Raw genomic sequence first — 21463 nt, forward strand, 5'->3', positions numbered from 1 at the left:
GTACCGTGCTGACTTTGAAGGAGGGCTGTGTAAAAACGTGCGTAAAAAACCGTTAATGCTTGTACGTCCTGTTTATTTGCCAGGATATTTCGTTAGCTGGCTCTGTTTGACATTTTCTCTAAAAAAAAACGAATGAATTCTAACATCAAAAAAATACAAAATCGAGGTTCTTTTAGGTTATTATGTCGGTTCATTAATTATACTTTTCGAAGAACTGTTTGGTTTATGACGTGAAGTCACTTGTGACTTGTAGTTCAAACGATAAACCTTAATTCACGCGATAAACCATGACTTTATTCGAATTTTTAGTGCGCTTCAATTTGAAGTTTAAGTCCAATTACAATTTGAAAAGTTAAGATTCGCTGAATACAAAATAGAGATAACATCTTAACCTTATTTTAAAATTGTAGCAATGAATGATCAGTACCTGCTCCATAAATATAATTACGTTTCTACACAGTACTATTCCTACATTTGTTGTTTAAGAGACGCTAATTCATACTTTAACAATGAACTCTAACGTTATAAATGTTAAACCGCAAAATATTTCTTTTCAGAATATGCTACAGTTATCACGTTAAACATTTCATCATAAATATACCCCAAGATACTGTCACCAACTGAACGAAGTGAAATAAGACGTGGAATATAGTTGATTTAATTGATGTAATAAATGTGCAATATTTTGTGTCTGCAAGTAATATCGTAACAAAACAGTTAGGATCGACTGTCACGACAGCTTTTCACGTTTCAATGGTTTCTCATGTGAAGAGAGTCAGCATATTGGTGCAGAGTGCGGGAGGCGATGTCTAGCGTCGAATAAGAGACAGGCATCGTGTTGAAAGCAGACGGCCGAGTGACGAGACGCCAAGACTTCTCCTACCGTCGGAGACAAGATGTCGTCTCTGATTACACACGACTCTTTCGAAATTCGGGACGAACTTGAGAAAGACATATTATCCCCATGTTTGAAGCTACTACCCTCCGGTAGAACAATATTAATGCTCCATTAAGAAGCTGAAGACGAATTTTCCGGTCCCTTATTTCCATAGAAACTTTCAACCGTCATGAGACAACTATGGAACAACTTTGGAACATCTTTTGAAAGTAATGCCGAAAGAATACGATACAGAAGTTGATAGAATATTTAACGCTAAATGTGTAACACATGATCTGAAATATGTGTAACATAATTTGAAATTGTAAGTAAATAAACAGATAATACACAAATCTTTATCTTGATAAAAATGAGAAATTTTAAGAAAAGCACCTTATATGTAATTTGAAACAATTATGCCTAATTCCACGGTCAGAAAGATGTCTTTTTATATATCAATTTTATTTTATACAATCATATGTTATTTTACATATCAACATATTATTAGATACATATTTTGTATATGAATTTTAATATATCTTTTATGTAATATATCTTGTATATCTTGTATGTAATATATCTTACGTATATCAATTTTAATATATCTTATGTATTTTATATATTAATTTTGATGTATACTTTATGTATGAAATAAAATATACGTGATTAAATTACCAGAACGAGGCTTGAATAAGTTTGCCAAATTTATTTATTCGAAGGTAAACTTTGGGAGAAGCGAACGTCGCTAACGATATTTATGCTAATCGTTATAAAAACGCGGTACCTTCAGTGATTCATCATCAATGCGAGAAGCAATTTAGTGTCGACGTTAGCATCAGAAACGTATCATCAAGCTTCTTATTTTAATAACACGATTCGTGTAGAGCGTCTGTTCTGCCAGCATTGTCATTACGTGGTGGCCGTTGGGTCATTTTGTCCGAAATAATTAGCGGTCCCGGGTTTTATCCCAGAGGATAGGGTTGGGATGTTACGATAATGGCAGGGTGCCCTCCCTGATAATACCAGCGAGGACGTAGAGAAGAAGGGATTCGAGCAAGAGAGTAAATTAGTAATAGATGAACGACATAACGTCATCTAGCAAACCCTAAAGGCATCGGATATGTTAACCTTCGTGATGATCACAGGCGCCAGATAAATAGGGAACCCAAAATGTCGATTTTCTGGAACTGAAATTACCAAATTGACCATATTGATAATCCCCTGTCTCCTGATTTCTACAGCGTGACGGAAGAGAAATTTTAATTTTCTTATCGAAAATAGCGTTCCACATTTAAAATCTGACGTTAGTTGAAAATAACAGAGAGCGTTTCAGTAGATAATTATTGAAACCAGGAAGAAACTGATTTAATTTCAAAATTTTAAGTAGAATGTTCCTCGTGTTTAATCACCAACTTTGGCACATCAAATTAATACAAAACGATTGTTATGTCTAACATTAGAGTTACATATTCGCACAATCTTCAAATACAAATGAAACGAAAATTAGGAAATGTAGAGTTAGTTGTCTGATGTTTGAAGAACTGTTTTACTTATAACATGATTCCTCAACAGTAAGAGAAGACTACTTTTTAAAAACGTTTTTATTACAGTTGCGAAACAACTGTAACGTAAGATTACGTTCTTCATACAAGGTGTTACGTTAAAATAATTCACTTTTATTACATCTGAAACCCTTTCTAATCGAGAGTCTATCGTTTGTAAAAAGAAATGCTATTTACATCCAAGTTTGGAATAAATTGACTGAACAATAAGATGTTCGTAGAAACATAGAAAAGAATTTAAATAGATAGGTGGGCAGACCATAGGTAACGAGTTTGCATGCAGCAGCTGGATACCATTGTGACGTTACGTTTCACGTATATTTTTTTTCCCTCTTCGTTCACGTTTTTATCCGGCGTTTTTGAGAAAATCTGTACGCGGATCTGGCCGCGGACATAAAAATGCAGGTCGTGCACGCCTGCGCGTTGGCTGGGTGACCTGACATGGGTGTTTTATGGCCGACAGCTTTGTGTGTTCCGAGTAGGCATTATTTTTCCTTCTAAACTCCGTTATACCTGGAACAATGGAGAGATTAAAACATAAAATATGATCCCTGGGGTATAGTTTCGAGCGGAGCTTCGAGGATACCGGTATACGGTGCCTATAATAAATTTCGTATACCTGAGGCTTCCCTTCGAATGACCCTTTTTTTCGTCAGATGTGACACAGTGGCACTCCAGGCTAATTCATTGATTCGACAGCTTGCAATATTATGTTTCTATCCGGCAAATGTATCTTATGATACGCGAGTATCGTACGGAATATCTGCGTGAAATGAAATGCTTAAAGCCTGGCTATAAAAAGAACCGATTCTACAAAGTGGATTTGTGCCACGTTTTAAACTTGATTAATCACAAATTGTACTGAATTTCATTCTTTCTAATCTTTTTGTTAATTTTCTACCCTCCCGATATTTAAAACTACTAGCGAATATTTTTATAAAAAGAATCGATGTGATTAAACGGAATCGTACAAAAGAACGACTTCCATTTTTTATTTTTTATCTCTAATGAAAACTTGAGAACATTAATCTTAATCAGATTACTTATCGTCCGATGCAATTTACATATGTTCCAATCGTTTTTTTTTATAATCTAAGTTGTGAAATATAGGTTAAATTGATTGTATAAATGCGTTAAAAAGGAAATACATTAGCATGCAGGTCAATGAGGCGTGCCATCTGATCGTACATACTTGTTACAATTATGTATGCTGACCCAACTATTATCACACAAATTAATACGATTTACATAAGCGTTCAGCCTTTGAGTATGCTAAACATGATTTATATCTCCGCACTTCGTGTTTTACCTCGGTTCATTCATATTTATAAGCATACAGGCAGACGTTTGTGCTATAGGCAATTAGAATTTATAGATTTACGACAGATTAAAATTAATATCGCTGTTACGAATATTTATACAAATGCATACGATTGTTAAACAGTTGACGTTTATTTTTTAACATTTTTCGTTATTTTCCTTCATCTATCTTGAATGATTTTCAACAAGTCGTTCAATCGATAAGCTTTTATTGATTGAGACTGATAAAACTGTTTGTTCACACGTGTATAGAGCAGTCGAGGATTGACCAAATGTCACTTGTCTTTTTCCTTGAATAAGTCATTGATTAAGCTAATTGAACGTTGTATTGCACACACTCGATTCGCATTATTTATACCAAGAATATTAATAGAAACACACCGTATAATTAGATCTATCATACTCTTTTTCATGCGCGTAATAATATGGAAGATGTTTAATTCATTTTCCTCTTAATAAATGCAAGTCTGGTATATTTTCTGACTAACAAAAGTGTAATAATAGCATCAGCGACAAATAATTTCTTGAATATCAATGAATGTCTGGTGACATTTATAAAATATATATTTCTCGTAAAAATATCAGACTAATAAATAAATTACTTATCATTACAGTTTGCAAGTTAAATACAACTGTTTGTTCGACTAAAAGATTTCTACGAAAATCATACAAATTTTCTTCTTCCTAACAATCAAAATCAACTATAAATGTGTAGCTAATAGCTAAAACCCACAACACAGTATATTTGTAATATAGTTTCCTTTTAAATTTTTAAATAAATAAACTTGACACGGAAGCTACTTAAATATCCGCAGAATCGAATGATTGTTGCAAATGACTTTTGCAAATTCAATGTATCGATATACGGCACGTGCGAAGGTAATTTCGAGATGCCATTTTGAAAAATTGATGAGGTTAGCGGCAAACGCTTAAATGAGCAAAAGAACTTAAGTGCGCATTTCTGCACGTACATGAATTGTTTAAAATATTTTGTACATTGAGAATTTGACGTAAAAGAAATGGAGATACTGCATATTTTGCATGATTGTCGCAAGAATATGTAAAATTCTTGAACTTAAAGTTGAATATCTTTGTAACTGTTTAACTCTCTTTTACGTAAGTTCGATTCAGTTTTAAATTGAAACTAAAGTAGAGAAATGAATATATGGATTCATAAACTAGCTACAATTCTTTGTCGTTAAAGTTATTTTATTTTTAATTTCTGTAATTTGGAAATAATTATGAACGAAAGAAATAATATTTATTCTCAATTTCTTAATTTGTTCTTACTTGTAATTTGAAAGAAGCCTGAGATAAGTTTGACGATTTTCAAATATCAAAACTTCAATGTTTGAAAATCCGACATCTTTTAGATCTAATGTATGAAATGTGATGAGTGATTTTGTGTGTGAAGAATGAATTAAATTCATGTAATTTACTGTTGATAATATTTTGTGTAAAAGAAATTAATTTTTGCTAGTCACAGTGAATTCAATTTTCTCTTGATAATGAACTATTTGACCGAATCTCCAAAACGAAGAGCTTAAATGTCAAGAGCTTAAGTATATATTATACTTAAATGCCATAGTAAAAAAATGATGTCTGCACAGCTGCATCGTGTTTCATAAATCCGACAAATTCTCGTCCTTAACTGATAAAAGCGGAACAAAGCCATAAATTCGATGCGAAACAATAGTATAAGGCTATAAACGGTGACGAGGTAACGGGAAACGTTCCATAGAACGATTATTCAGCAACAAAATGGAAACGAGGAACGAAAGTAGTCGTTGGAGACTAGAAAAGCTTCCTATTACGTGAATTCGTTTTTCCATAAAAGTAAATGTGTTTTGGCCAGCGGCAAAGATACATACGTAGTTGGCAATGCTTGTTGGTCCGGGTCGTGGCCGAGTCGTCGCGCCGCACCGGACCGAGGACGCTCTTGTATTTGTCGAATACGAAGTCACGTACCGAATATATTATCGGCTGGAGTACGGTCTATGCATGTGAAGGTTGAAAAGCAGGCAGGCAGGCAGGCAGGCAGGCAGGCTGAGAGCAAGCTAGCTGGCGGACAGACGGACAGACGGACGAACGCGAACGAACGAAAGAACGGACGGGTGGGTGACTATATTGATTGTGTAGCCGGCTGACAGCGACAGTGACATATGTCACCAAGGCTTCTCGTTATCGCTGATTTAAACATGAGGCAACGAGGCCCTTGCCGAGTTGTCTGTGCTGCACCAGCTTCGTATTTCTGTCTACGTCTCCATACCTCCCTCACTCCTGCCCACTATTATTATTATTGCCACGTAAATTCTTTTTCCCTCTCTCTCTTCACCTTCCTCCTGGTCAACCTATCGATTGTCACACAACGGCAGAAGCACGATCATGCGACCCGTTTGAACATGACACTTGCAAAGAATTATATGAACAGCGGGCTGGAGTTACCTAATACGAAGCCCTCTTCTGAGGCCGGTCACTAAACTTCATGGATCTGGCCCACTGCACATTTTCATCTCCTATATTTTCATACATAGATAGCGGTTTTTCTATACACGTAGAAAACATTAATTTTGTTAAATTTTTGAATTTGGAACTCTCTTCACCTTTCTCTTGGTCAGGCTATCGATTGTCACACAACGGCAAAACCACGATCATGCGACCCGTTTGAACATGACACTTGCAAAGAATTATATGAACAGCGGGCTGGAGTTATCTAATACGAAGCCCTCTTCTGAGGCCGGTCACTAAACTTCATGGATCTGGCCCACTACACATTTTCATCCCCTATATTTTCATACATAGATACTATACACGTAGAAAACATTAATTTTGTTAAATTTTTGAATTTGGAACTCTCTTCACCTTTCTCTTGGTCAGCCCATCGATTGTCACACAATGGCAGAAGCACGATCATGCGACCCCTTTGAATATAACACTTGCAAAAAGTTATATGAGCAGTGGGGTAAAGGTACTTAACATGAGAGTTTCTTCAACGGTCATCAAACTATGGCACCCTGCAACCGGTCCTCAAAGATATACGGACAGCTCCCGATTTTTATGTAAGAAATATTAATTTTCTACAACGTGTATATCACAACGATTCTTCTATTGTTCTAGAAGTGATTTGCTATAGACATCCAATGGACTTATAATGAATATGTTTAAAAATGTTTCTCATTTCTATACTGACTTTCAAACCACTCTGTATATCTTTCTTCAGAACAGTATAGATAAGGCCAAAATGTAATACAATATTATAATACTATATATAACAGTGGAGAACCCTAACAATAATCATTATTAAGATTTAAAATTTATGGAAGTGAACGAACTATTTTAAACGTCCTAAAATCATGAGCAAGTTCTTATTATGTTCTTGGCGCAAACGCGATATAAAACATCGATACCTGAAAATTTGAATATAAATGCGCATGTCATTCGGGTCACATTTTATCGGAAGTTGATACGTACAAGAATGGGTTACATTCGAATGCAATGATATGTAGATAATCACGAAGCATCTTCTAGTAATGGCACGCTTTGAATTTGGTGTATAAGAGGTTAGGAACGAGAAGGAAAGGAAGAAAGAAGACTTCTATGATTTATTATCGACTGCATATTCTGTTTCTCCTTTGTGCACGCCAATTGCGTTTGCGTTCATTCATCTTTTTCCCTTTCATGGCTCACCGAGCAACTTTTCCGTAGCTTCCCTTACCCCCTTCTTTGCTCGCCATCTTAATCTACGACCATCTCTCAAAATGACTGACTGCCTCCTTTATTATCCGCTTGTCAGCGTTCTCATGCTGCTATCTATCGTTCTAATATCTATTGTCTTCGAGGCAAATTCGTATCGTCATACGTGAAGCAACTTTACAGGAAATTTTAAACTTTCATACCGTATACTTTTCGAAAATACTTTTACTCCATAAACAAAAATGTGTACAATTTTAAAAACATAAATTTAATATAAATTTAATATTCCACAGAAATTTAATGTTGGAAGGAAAAGAAATTGAAAAAATATGAATACTGTTTTACGAAGAATGAAAGTAGATAAATATTAAAAAAGAAAAATATGAAAGACAAGTGTTCCCCCATCTGTCGTTTAGTGAATAAGCAAAACTGGGAAACGTGTAAGATTTATTAGGTACACTTCGATATTATTCTTTGTTAAGTTATATTACTTTTACGATTATTACGAATCCCCTGTCTTCCCTTCAAATTTTTATGATGTCCTTTATAAAAACTTTTAAAGTAGACCCTTTCCGATCCTTTGATCCCACTTAGAGCGAGGTATCGGTGTGTAACCAGTGCCCTAATCCGGGTTGACAATGGTCTGCAGCATTATTAGGCTGTCACAACAAATTGCACAGAATGCGATGTAGGTACTGTTTTGCCTTACAAAGGTGGATTCTTACGGTTATTTACTGCACTACCTACTTCTCCTCGAATTCATTGATTATGTCATCTACGAATTTCATGCAGAGGCAATGGTAATTACATAGAATATTAAAATGTCATAACAGAAATATAAAATATAACGTAGTTATAAATACTATATGTTCTGAGTGACATTTTTGTATCATAAATTATAGTTCTGTGTATGGAACATAACCACACTGGGCTTGCATTTAACCCTTGTTTACTGTCTTAAGCTTTCAAAGGTCTGAAAAAAGTGTGAGACATGAAAATCTTAAATACAGGTAAATATTGAAAAAAGTCAAATACTTCTACTGTCTATGACCTAGATTGTGACATCAGTCATGTATAAAGCATCTCCCAATTTTTTAATATAATCCATATTGTGAACCTTTGTAATTATTAATTTTTTTACGAAAATTTAAAATAGTGCTTTCATGTTAAAATTAAAAATATGTCCACTAAATTTCCTATATGATGATAAAATGATTTTGAGTGGAATTCTCCCAATCTTGATTAAACTATATGATATTTCGCTGAAGTGCAAATATTATCATTTGCACTCAGTTAAATTTGAAAGCAGTTTATTAATAAAGTGTGTTTGTATACAATTATCTCAATATTATCACAGATGTTCTACATCAATTAATAAATAACGTTTGAGTTGTGATATGTACATGATAAATATTGTTTATATGGGTGCATCCATCAATAAGACATCAAAGCTAAATTTTCATCCGGTTTGTAGCTGTCGTTTAGAAATCTTCGAAACGTGGACAGAAGGAGCGGCGAAGATGAAAGAGAACTATATTAGCCGTAAACTCATCCGTCAGCGTCAAAACGTCAAAGACTTGCCATTGGGGTATTAACGGCGCCATAACTTCACAGAAACAGAGCACGAGGAAGAGAATGTAGGAAAGAGAAAGATGCAAAGAAACAAAGACAAATATTCCGGGGAAGTAGATCTCCGAGAAACCTTTATTTCTTCTGGGAAATATTACACGATTGATAGACTCAATATTATCTTGTCTTCGACTGTTTACTTGAAAACGAAAATTCAACGAAGGGAAATACATTCAATACGCTCGTTATAACCCCTGCATCTTTTTTTCAAAGAATCCTTTTTAATCCTTTGTGCAATCGGTAATATTTTATTACTGTAAAAAATTAGATATTTATTTTTATGCAAGTGTTACTAATAAATCAGAAATACTAAAAGTTCGCATGAATTTTTGTTTAGGTGTTTCTTACATATTAAAATATATTTTTAATATAATTCCGCAAATGTATGACATGATATCAAATTTTTTAATAAAATATTTTCAAGCGTTTTAAAAATGATATCTAAAAATCCTGTGTAAGAAAAGAAATCTCAAATTAAACTACGAATAATTATCGTACGTTGTAAAAATTTATGTAGTTCTCCCTAATGTAATTATAATTACAAAAGAAAGTAATTTATAGTTTAGAACTGTTCCATTACCGACTAAGAAAACGGGTCAAGAAAGGGTGAAAATAAACGTTCTTGATACTAGTTTCTTAATTACACATCATTGTAACGTAGAATTTTTCAACTAATATTCAACCAAGCTTCCCTAATGCTGTTCTTGCTTACAGTTTACATAGCCATGATGCCATTATAATTCGTAATAACTATATTTTGCTCGAAGTTGTACTAAAAGCGAAACGGCTGCAATCTCTTAACCGCGCGTAACGTTCAAGTTCCAGCGCAGCTGGTATTCAAATTTTTTTAACGAGCACATTTGGCGAGTGTACAGTAACCTTTAATACGCAATGAATATTTCAGAACCTTAACATCAATGCTTTCCGTAGTATTACGAAATTACTCTGTAATGGCTGCCTACAAAGTTATAAACATTATTTATCATATCTCATTCTCGTATTAAATTATTGCTCATTAAACGACCGATGTAAAAGTTGTATGAACAGCATTTAAGTTGATAATTTATATGTACGAAATTATTTTTTAGTTTATACGAAGTCGATGAAAATTAAACTTTGTCAAAAAAAATATAATAATTACGATTGAAGAAATTTTTATTTATTTCATGTGGTATTTTTATCAGGGAATTATAAAAAATAAGTGTTTTATAATGTAAGGATTTTTAATCGAGTACTGCTAGTGAAGAACAATATCTTTTTTCACTAGTTTTATCACTATTTGTTCTTAGTCTTCATACTAGGATTAAACCTTTCGCTTTTTCAACAGAATATTAATTCAGCTATATCGTTCAGCTTAAAACCCGAAAAGCTAGTCATGTTTGGTATTATTTTCATAGTACAAATCCCAAACATACGTGTCCAGATCTAATAACATAATAAAAATTTAAAAATATATGTTTCCTGTTACAATCCGATAGTCTGCTTAGCAGTTTCAGAAATTGGTAAAGACAGCTGGCGGTCATATAAGCTGTTAGATTGACGGTGCTATATCCGGAAATCGGCCCATATATCGGTGTATAAAAACGAAAGAAAAGATTGGTAGCAAGGATCGCTTAGTATCCAGTGAGTGGATGCGCGCGACAAAGTCAAGGTGCGGTCGGAACGATAATTAAAACGCTTTTACAAAACTGTAGGCAAACAGCGCTTAAGTGGCTGTCATTCGTTACCCCGTGGGCTGTGGCAAGTCGGTAAGTCGCTGAGCGAGCAATCAATCACTCGACATTCCCTTCCCCACCGACCCATTACATTTCTATTTTGAAAGCTGCTTATTAAGCGGGGTCGGTCGGAGAGACAGACAGGTTTCACGGTATAAAATATCGGGTTGCCGTGCTGGCAGGGACGATTCCGTGTCGAGGTAGCTATGCCCGGCTACCCAGGAAGGGAACAGGCGCGGAGAGTAAAGGACGGAAGCGTAGAAGAGAGAGAACGAAGAAGAGAAGGGAGGGATGGCGGCTGTAAAAGCGGTGAAATATCAAAGCCGGGATGGGAGCTGTCATCGTCGGGCCAACATCATGGGTGGCGTGTTGAATTAGAATGCCTTCCCACACCCCACACAGGGCCAAACCCCACCGCAATTCTCCCACCATAATCCTACCGCTTGCAACGGTGGGGGATGACAGTAGAGGACAGGTTATATACTCTACTGTTAACAGAGAAGGAGGGGAAAAGACGATGTCGTGTCGCCAGGCGGCGCTGCGGTCGCATTCCACTTCGTGCATTGAACAGCTCCGTCGAGAGCTGCCACTATTTTCCTGGATTTCGTCGGGTGTACGTCGTTTGCGTTTAATCATTTCGCATTGTGGAAGGATCGATTAATTAACACGTACAACCGTGGTCGTGTTGCGGCGTTCAAAACGTTCATCGGACTAATAGATTGTTTCTTAACCGTGCACTGTGGGAATATACTTGTGATTTTGTGCAGTGATCGGTTTAATAAGTGTTAAACCAAATGGTTGTCCTAGAGGAAGGCGGTATGCTGACTACTGGACATAATCAATATCTACAACCGGATTATCTTTCTCCGCTTCCAACCACGGTTAGTATCGCTCATTCTGCAAAACTCTTCACTTTTGTTGCATTCGAGGTAATAATCGGAGCATTATTTTAGAAGTAAATAATTTCAATTCTCATGTTAATTTTCATGTTAACATTTTCATGTTAATGTCGATTTCAAATGAACACATTTGAGATTATTCGTTTGAGTATTCAAGTTGAAGATAATATATAAATTGAACTTGGTTCATCCGCGTTCCGACGGCGCGCGCTATCCGACGGGTTGCTGTACTCCATTTCGCGTTCGAACCCGACACTCCATTCCGCGTTCGAACCTGACGCTCCATACGTTTATTCTTCGATCTCTAAATTCGATTCCTACAATATTTTCTCATTTCTACGTTTTACTTTACAGTTGGATGCGAAGAAGAGTCCATTAGCTTTGCTGGCGCAGACATGCAGTCAAATTGGTGCCGATTCCCCGACAAAGCCCTTAATCTCTCCTCTGGATAAAACTCCCAAAAACATGAACGGCGGTGCAAACGCGAAATCTCCGCCAGCTGCAAAATTGGAGCGAAGTACCCGTAGCAGCCCGTCGGATGGGAAGTCGTTGGCCTTCAAGCCGTACGAAACCAACGTTGTTTCGAAGAAATCTACCGACGAGAGTAGACCAGCATCGAAAGCGAGTGTTCACAGTGTTAGTGGCCAAGACAGTGTCAGTGCGAGTGATAATAATCACACGGAGAAAAAGTCCTCTGGAAATCGTACGCCCGTCGGACGGAAGTCGGCGTCACCCGCTAGCCAAGCGACGGTGAGCACCACTCCGTTGGCGGACAGGAAGACACCGGTGGACCGTGAAAAAACTGACGGATCGCCACGCAACAACAACGGCACCAGTCCAATCATCAGATCCGGAATGGAGATTTTATCCGGTAGCCACGCCAAGGATTCGAATCTGGGCGCTTACAAGCCCGGCCTCACCGGATTCTCCAGCAATCCACTTTGCTGTCCACCGGGCCTAGCAGAGAATCCAGCCTTCAGACCACCGTTCGCCGGTGCATCACCTTTCTCTCATCATCATGCCGCGACGGCGGCTCTTTTGGGTTATCCATCAACCACTCCAACCGGTGGAAACCCGTATTTGAGTTACGCTCGCGTGAAGACCCCGGCTGGCGGAGAGGCTTTGGTGCCAGTCTGCAAAGACCCTTACTGCACCGGTTGCCAATACAGCATGCACAGCGCTCAATTAATGATGGGCACTGGAACTTGTCCCAGCGGATGCACGCAGTGCGACCATCAGAAGTACGGTCTGGCAATGGCGTTGTCGTCGTTGGGTCCCATGGCTCCTCCGTCGCTCTCCTATCCGTCCACGTTAACCGGCGGCAGACCGTACGTGTGTAATTGGATCGCAGGCGATTCATACTGCGGTAAACGATTCACTACATCGGAGGAGCTTCTCCAACATCTTCGCAGCCATACCAGTTTGACCGGCGGCGATCATGCGTCCTCTTCGGCTGCTCTTCTCAGCAACCCACATCCTCATCCGTTGCTTTCGCCGTCGGCTGCTCTTCATCGTGCAGGCGGTGGATCGTACCCGACACCATCTTTGAGCCCTCTGAGCGCCAGATACCATCCATATGGTAAACCACCGACAGGACCTCTTCCAGCATCGCTCGCTGCCTCACCGTACAGCGCTTTTAACGCGCTGGGACCTTATTACTCTCCGTACGCCATTTATGGCCAGCGAATTGGAGCCGCGGTACATCCTTAAAGCGATTTCTTCTGTCCGACGGTTATCAGTGAACAGCGAATCATAGTGTAACATAGAGAGAGTTTTCGTAAATGACATTTTGACAGACTGTTGTGTAAATAAGTAAAACGTGTATCATATGAATTTATTTAAAAAAGGTATATATATACGTATGTATGTATATATACATATATATATAAACCTGTGTGTATAAATTCAAGATTACGATTAAAGTTTATAAAAATATCTTGACAAATTAACGTTTTATCGCGAGATCCTGCATTAATGTATCTTTTGATGTTTGATCATTATTTAGGGAGGAACGTGTACACCGTGGATGAATCATTGAACCTCTATAAAGTATGTTTTCTGAAAATGTAGTAGTGTGAATGATAGTTCTGTGAACAGTTGAAATTTACCTGTGCCTATATTGTTTCGATGTTTAACGCGATCTGATTCGCAAGGTGAAAATTATCGACCCGTGTGTATCACGATACTCGTGAATTATTTTCTGTTACAGAAACGCGGTCGTGCATGTTCTATGTCCACGATATAACTGTGATATTACGCTATTTTTCGAGGAAATAATAAAAAGATAATGTTAACGACGATAGCTAAGCTGTATTAATGGTGAAATATGTAATATCTAACTTAATCGTATCGTTTGTATCGGAGAATCTTGTAGAAATGGTTCAACTGGATGAAAAGACGAACGAAATTATTTCGTAAAACTTTCAACACGAAATTATTGTAAAGAGAATCTTTTTGACGGTCTTCTAAATTTGTTCGTAAAAACACATTCAATTTTCATTGTTCGTTATGTAAATTACTATGTAATGTACAATAGATATTATTTGCACTGTAAATATTTCTTGTAAATATCGTTGAGTTTCCATACCGCTTTAATAAAAACAATGTTTGTGGAATCACTAAAATTTGTTTTATCATTTCTTTCTTTTTAAATCTACTTCAGTGAATTTTGCATATTCTATGCTGAAAATACGGGACTCGTTCCAGGTTGTTATTTATTCAGTTTGCTCTGAATACGGTAGAAGAGAACCATTAGCGAAGTTTTATCGATCATTCAATTGGGAATTGACGAAATATTGTCCCTTATAGTACTTTAATTCTTTAGTGACGAATGACGTGGTTTAGTTTAAATGTTGTTGCCATTGATGACACTATTTTAAGGATCGTAGGGGACCTATTACGAAAACGTATCAATGAAATAATCGACTCATACTGAAGAACCATTAAATGAGATCGATTCAGAATTCACTTCATTACGAAAGTTAAATTTCTGCTTCTATAATACGAAAACGCATCGCCCCGTCGCGTCGCGTCCGTAAGGTGTTAGATAAAATGAATCGTACAAAATTCCTCCATTTTCACTTTTTCAAAATGAGACTACTATTTCTGATACTTTAACTTTTTTATAAAATTCGGCCGGTAAACACATTTTTATTTTAATTGTTTTATGACATTTCCGTGTTAGAAATATGAATTTGGTAACGAAAAGGATTATATTAGATAGACAGTTGAATTCATAATCCTTTGAATTATTTATAATTTTTTACTTTAATTGATTTTCATTTTAATCTGTGCAAATGATATAGTCGTAATCATTCTATAGAAATCTCTTTCATTATTTTAATCGTTTTGTAGAATGTAGTGTTAAAATTTCATAAATTAAAAGTTTCCATGCAATTATCATTAGAATAAATAAATTTCCGCTTCGATCGCAAACTTAATACCATTCTATATTTTCGCGATAAAATTCGAGCAATAATAACACACTGTATTTAGCATCATACAATAAAAAAGATGCAGAATCAATTATGTTTTAAGTAAAAAAAAAAATAATATTCTGACATAATATAATTTAATACACATGGTTTAATACACAGTTAAATATTTATAATGCAACAAAAATTAACATCACTTTTAAAATTTGCAGAATTATTTTCCATAAACAATTGCACAACTTCGTTTACAATAAAAAATTCATACAAAAAGAAATCTGCGTTTTTCTCGGAAATTAATTGTAGCAACGAAAAACAGTTTCGTATTTACAATATAAATCTTTCTAACATCTGTTGTGTGTTACAAAACAAAATATCGATCGACTGAAAATATTATGACCAAGTGCGCATTTGTTGCACGTTAAACAATCGAATTCATTGAGGAAACAATTACTTATCAGACAAACTGTTTCTATACGTAAAAATTTTCTTTTTGCACTTCTAACTAAAACATTCTGAACTTTACATTGAAATTCTTAGATTAGTACGTTACAGTAATATATGTGATACATAAATAAAAAGAAACACATGACAGTATAATTTTTAGTTATATTTTAATTAGTCGCTGCTTTGAATAGATTACGTTTAGATAACTGTATCTCTTTTTTAAATACACGTAAACTACGAGATAATTTTTAATTTTGAATATCTCGATGCTTCACGTTAAACATATTCTTTAACAATCTTATCCATAAATGCAACTTTATCGCTACTTACCTTCGTGGCACATTTTTATTTACAAAATTCTGTATGTACTTTGCATGAAATAACTCATAATTGAAAATATTAAAACTATTGAAACATTTTAATAATTACACACGTATATTATATAAGGACACTTCAATAATAATCTCATAAACAAATATTATATTTAATAATATATGCACTCGCATGTTTCGTGATTAATGACATTCCATTCGTTATCTCGCTACGTGAGTAATACGTAGTAGGAACGAAGCGAAGTTAACAGTTGCTTATCTGACGGCTATTTACCAAGCGGCCGCATAGCGACGCAGTAAAGTTTCTATCGAGGTGGTAGAAAGAAGCGAATAGATTTGAAAGGAAAAATAGAAGGTGGTATTAAACTTGAGATAATTTAAACGAGTTCGACAGCGGCGTTATCGATGGAGGAAAGCGTTGTTTCGACAAATCGTAGTCCAGAATAAATACATTTGGCAGGAAATAATGGAGGTTGAAAATGAAGAGCAGAGTTTAAACGGGAAACAGAAGAGAATAAATTCCAGGCTTCTGATTCGCACCACCAGGGTGCTTGATGTTCGTGTGCGCGCACGAACGGTTGGTCTCAATCCCCGGACCAGCCAGGAGAGTAAATTTATTTCTTTCATTACGGACGGAGCAGGTCGCGAGTTCTCGGATATCAGCACTGCAAGGCGGGGCGCATAAATCTGCAGCTTAGTGCCTGCGGGGAGGAGAAGACCGACGAGAAAGGATGAAAGGGAGGACAGAGTGGGTGGTTGAAGGTTTTTAAAGCCATGCAGAGGGGAAGAAGTTGCTCTACCCTCTCTGCGAACGTCGTTTCCATCGCTGGTGTGCCACGACAGGCGGTGGCAGGCTCAGCTGGCTCAGCAAAATGAAATATTCGGTGATTGTAACCGTCGGGATGAATAGTTTCCTTGTATTTTGTCTTCTTGACTCGTTCCATGGATCGGAATTCATGTTATTCCGCTATCATTACCTGCAACGCTGAATCTCAATTAGCGATTCGCTCGTACTAATTAGACTGTTTACGTGTACGTGAATCGAACCAAGCGATATTAAATCTTCGCGATTCGATCTACACTCGCTACAAGAAGTGTTTTACCACTTTACGTGTGGCCAGTTGTTGAATCACTTTTCTTATATCTGAGAGCACAATACATTTTGCTGAAGGGTAATCATTAGAGAGATAACCTTAAGATAAGTTTTCTCTTGGCACGTTTATTTGTCCCGTGTAAATATACATACTGTCAGAGTCGCATCCGCTGGTAACGTAAATAAAATACTGTTAAGATTAATTGCTAAATTCTAATGATAAATGACATTTTTACGTAGAATATTAATGTCATTAAATAAAATAATACTATCGGTTGCAACGTGGTGAGAATTAGTGTACGCGGTGATTCAATCTTCAGATTTTAACGTAAAATATATAAGCTTGAAAATTTACAAATCCACTCGTTTCTCCGTTCTTATACACATGATTTTCTCGATGTCTAAATTTCCAGTCTAAATTCTTGAATTTTTAGATTTTCATATTTTCAAGTTTACAATATCAAATTGCAATATTGTCAATTTCTAATGTACGTATCTTTGAATTTACGAAACCAATATCCAAACTTACTTTACCAGTATACCATAGAACAATAAAAGTTTGATTTTTCTGAAAATTTCACTCAAAATCCAAATCATTGATATCACTCTTATCCACGAAACACATATTGCATTTTTGGAGTGCATAGAAAAAGTATAATGTGACAAACTACAAATGCTCCTTATAAAATCAATGTAAAAATGAAGACAACCTAAATGTACATAAATTATGATAAAGGAATTTTAAATTAGATTTAATGAAAAATTCCATAATTTTATTAGAATTTTAATGATTAAAGATGGTCCAGACTTTCCTTTGTGAAGATTAATGAGACTATTTTAGTCCAACACTCAAGTTCGCTATTCCACAGCAAGAAGAGAGAAACAATCCCCTGTGCGTGACTTTAGCTAAGTTTTAACTGGTAATTTTGTTAATTCTCTAATTTATATTTCGGACAGCTGCTCCTCGTATTGCTTCCTGCGTGACGTTAATGTGGTATTCGAAAATGTTTTGCTGTAAAAGAGCGTGTAACTTCACGTATGTGAGTTACCTTTCACGACTGTCGCGTTGTTCCATTTGTTATGTGAAGTACTCTCGTAAGGGCAAACGCAATAAATATTTATAGTGCACCTTCGATATATTGCTTTGCTATGTAGTTTCGACGTACGTTGTGATTGCATGTGAGATATGAATTAATACTGAATATCATATCACACATGAATTAGTATTGGAAATGATATACGTGAGGTATCAATTAATATTGAATATTACATATCTGAGACATGAACTAATTTGAGTATGTTAATTTTTAAATATTATATATTGAATGTGTACAAACACATAGATGATTTTCAAACTCTTTTTATATTACCATAATTATTTCCATTTGTACATTCTGAGCTCTTTGTAGTATTTTAGAAACCAGGTTGCAAATGAAAATTGATATGTATTTGTATTGCAGTGCATTTGAACCGAGATTATCTAAATATCAAGCATCATAAATTATATAACTCCTAATATGGAAGTAATATTAATACTAGATCTACTTGATATTTATACAAATTATACTATATTTATTCTACTGAAATTTGGAACCATTTCTCTGCAAAAGAAGTTGATGCCCACTACTTTTATATTTAAATACAGTGTAGTAAATTTAATATAAGTATAAACTATGTTTTTAATTTTGTTTCAAAGAGTAGAATATGGTATCCCAAACAATTTGCTTTCTTATGAATGGACACCTTTTTCTTATTAGCTGCCTTCATGGTCTTCAATAAATGTTCCCAACTCCATTCTACTTCCATCGTAGGTTTTTATACAACCAAGATATCTAGGCCAGGAAAAAGCAGTGTTAAAACCTGGCTGGAATTACCCTCAATTTTGGTCGGTATTACACACTACGTGTTCACATATTTAACTGAACTGAATCCGGATATCAAAAACTAAATGTGGATTAGAAGCAATTCTCTAATGATATTAACATTATTAAATCTTATTTAAAAATCGATTAATAATATGAAGTTACCTTACAAAATAAACATTTACGGATTCTTTAATGTTAATTTCTGTAAGTATTTTAAAATTGAAAATAAAGTAGAGAAATAGGTGAATATTGAATTAAATATAAATTGATGTATTGATCTATGTTTCTGTACAACATATTTCCAGAAATTGTTCACTGTAATTCAACATGTATTTAAAAAAAAATATTTTAACAAATTTTTTAGCTTAAATTAATAAATTTTGAATAAGTCAATGTTCAACAAGTTTTCATCAAGTCTTGATAATTTTGAAGCAAAAATAAAAGACCTTCATAGCCATAAAAACATTGAATATTAGTTAACCGCATCATTAGTACCATAATAAATGAGGTCATTTTTGTTTCAACCCCGTACCTATAAACATTCAGATAAATAATTGAAAATAAATAAAGAAACCTGAAATGTTAGGTACACTGTGAATTTACCGATCCATACACACCACAAAACTCGAACACGCTCAAACCTCAATTCTCATACAAACAGATTGATTAGAGCTGTCTCGAGTCCCATACAACATAAGCTATATTTTCCGCATCCAAACGGAAGCAATAATAAAATAAACAGTTGTCGATTTTTCGAGAGGTGGACAAGTTTGTCGAAGCAATATCGCCGAAAGGAAACCGTCGGTGTCGTTGGACTAAATCTTTTTGTCGTCGGAAACACGTCCCCGAAAGACGTCTATCAGCCGATCCTGGCCAGTCTTACGAGTCAGAACAGACAATTTAGCACATCAATAACAAGCCGCAGATAAAAGCAGCCCATACATCGTGGCTGACGTATCGTTTGTAATAAAACACAAAGGGGGTCTAGCCGCCAGCGGCATCTGTGTACAGCGTTCTGCAGCCGTTCGTTCGTTCGTTCGTTCGTTCGTTCATTCTTGCTGTTATTAACAGGCCGTACATCGTGGATGTTTTCTACCTACCGTCTCCCGCCGAGTCATACATCACCGGTGAATGGCGCGACAGCAAAGAGCAACTATAATTCATCTATAAGCCGATCCCCCTCGGCGGAAATTGTGCAAGACGAAATCGATAGGTCAAACGTTGCTGCGAAGGTTTTATGACGCTTCGCGCTTCAGTCCTGGAAAATTGAATATTTTTCAAGGTTCGAGGGTTACTGTTTCAACGCTTAACTTTCAATGCGTTTCAAACAGTTTAATTCGTTGAATCCTGGGTCAATCAGGACCTGTCAAATGTGTGACAGGGTGACATGGACTTGGATGTAATCTTAAAAATGTTTAAATACCCATATTTTAATATTGCTCATTTTTGAATTTTTAAGTATTGCTTCAGGTTGGTTCATTTTTAGGTACTCGATTTTTACAATTTTTTAATTTTTAAATGTTCTTTGGAATTTTTTAATTTTCTACATTTTCAGATTTATAGGTTAACAAGTTTTTAGGATCCTTAATTTTCTAATTTATAAATTTTCTCTCCAGATTTCAGGATTTTACACCTTATAAGAATGCGTGAGTAGAATACGACCAGAGACAAAAAATGATGATTCTATGATACATAAACAAACCATTATGCAAATGATTAAATATTTATAGTCGAATTTGGTATCTGTGGCATCGTCTCCCGCAGCGTTCCCATACCGGTGGTGGTGCATGTAAGAATTAACCCGAGGACGGTGATGCATTGTGCCTCCTTGTTACTTCCATTTACACCCAGCACGAGCGCAAGCCACTGTTCGCGTATGAACGTGTTTAATTTCGACGATGCGACCTACCTGTGGCTGGCTCTATTCAAAGCATTTCTTCGTTCACCGTGTAGCGAATCAATTCTTACTTGTCGTTTCAATAGTCACGCATATTTCTTGTCTCTTTCTCTCCATATAACAAAACGTGTCCCCAGTTTGCACTTTACCACTTTATCTTATTTTGGAGGAGAAAAATCTATGGTGTCAGAGGTTTAATTGTCAGCATCGACACCTATGAACCGGACGAGAATTGTAGAAACTAGAATGGTAGGATATTCGAATACGAACGAAACAATGATGACAACTAATAGCAAAGAAATAATTATAAAAGAATTTGTCAAAGTAATAAGCTAGAAAGTTTCAAAGTAACCAACAGCAAAAATATCTTTGGCGAAGTGTTAAATAATGACACTGTTCAGTTCAACTCTACGAGTGTATACAAGTGAGAAACAATGATGACAAGTAATAAAAAGAAAATAATTTTAAAAGAATTCATCAAACTGATGAACTAGATATTTCTAGAGTCGCCAACGTCAAAAATATCTTTGACAAAGTGTTAAATAATGGCAACGTTCCGTTCTATTTAAAACCCTGTATCAAATATTTTGAAAGTCTCAGATAACCACAAAGTGACAGAAACGTCAGCTTCTAAAAATGTCCAATAGTTTAAAAATCGCAACGTGGAATGAACAAAGCGTTCTATCTTCGTATTCCGCAACGA

At 35.7% G+C, this 21463-nt stretch overlaps 2 protein-coding genes across 4 annotated transcripts in view; one reads left to right on the plus strand and one right to left on the minus strand.

Moving 5' to 3' along the window:
- The window catches only part of LOC105661785 (uncharacterized), a 351630-nt gene that overhangs the window by 53839 nt on the left and 276328 nt on the right, over window positions 1-21463 (minus strand). The window contains exon 3 of one of the 3 annotated variants that reach the window (XM_076534752.1): window positions 1414-2952. The exons of the other annotated variants lie outside the window; for them this stretch is intronic. Within the exon in view, the coding sequence (XP_076390867.1) occupies window positions 2786-2952 (167 nt within the window). The 3' untranslated portion in view covers window positions 1414-2785. Of the gene's footprint in view, window positions 1-1413; window positions 2953-21463 lie in introns of those variants that run through there. 3 annotated transcript variants of the gene reach the window in all.
- noc (zinc finger protein no ocelli) lies at window positions 10994-14319 on the plus strand. The gene is made up of 2 exons (XM_003700600.3): window positions 10994-11677; window positions 12050-14319. Exons 1-2 carry the CDS (start codon window positions 11591-11593, stop codon window positions 13403-13405), a joined length of 1443 nt encoding a protein of 480 aa, XP_003700648.1. The 5' UTR covers window positions 10994-11590; the 3' UTR covers window positions 13406-14319.

This window comes from Megachile rotundata, chromosome 1, assembly GCF_050947335.1.
Source record: "Megachile rotundata isolate GNS110a chromosome 1, iyMegRotu1, whole genome shotgun sequence".
Lineage (NCBI taxonomy): Eukaryota > Metazoa > Arthropoda > Insecta > Hymenoptera > Megachilidae > Megachile > Megachile rotundata.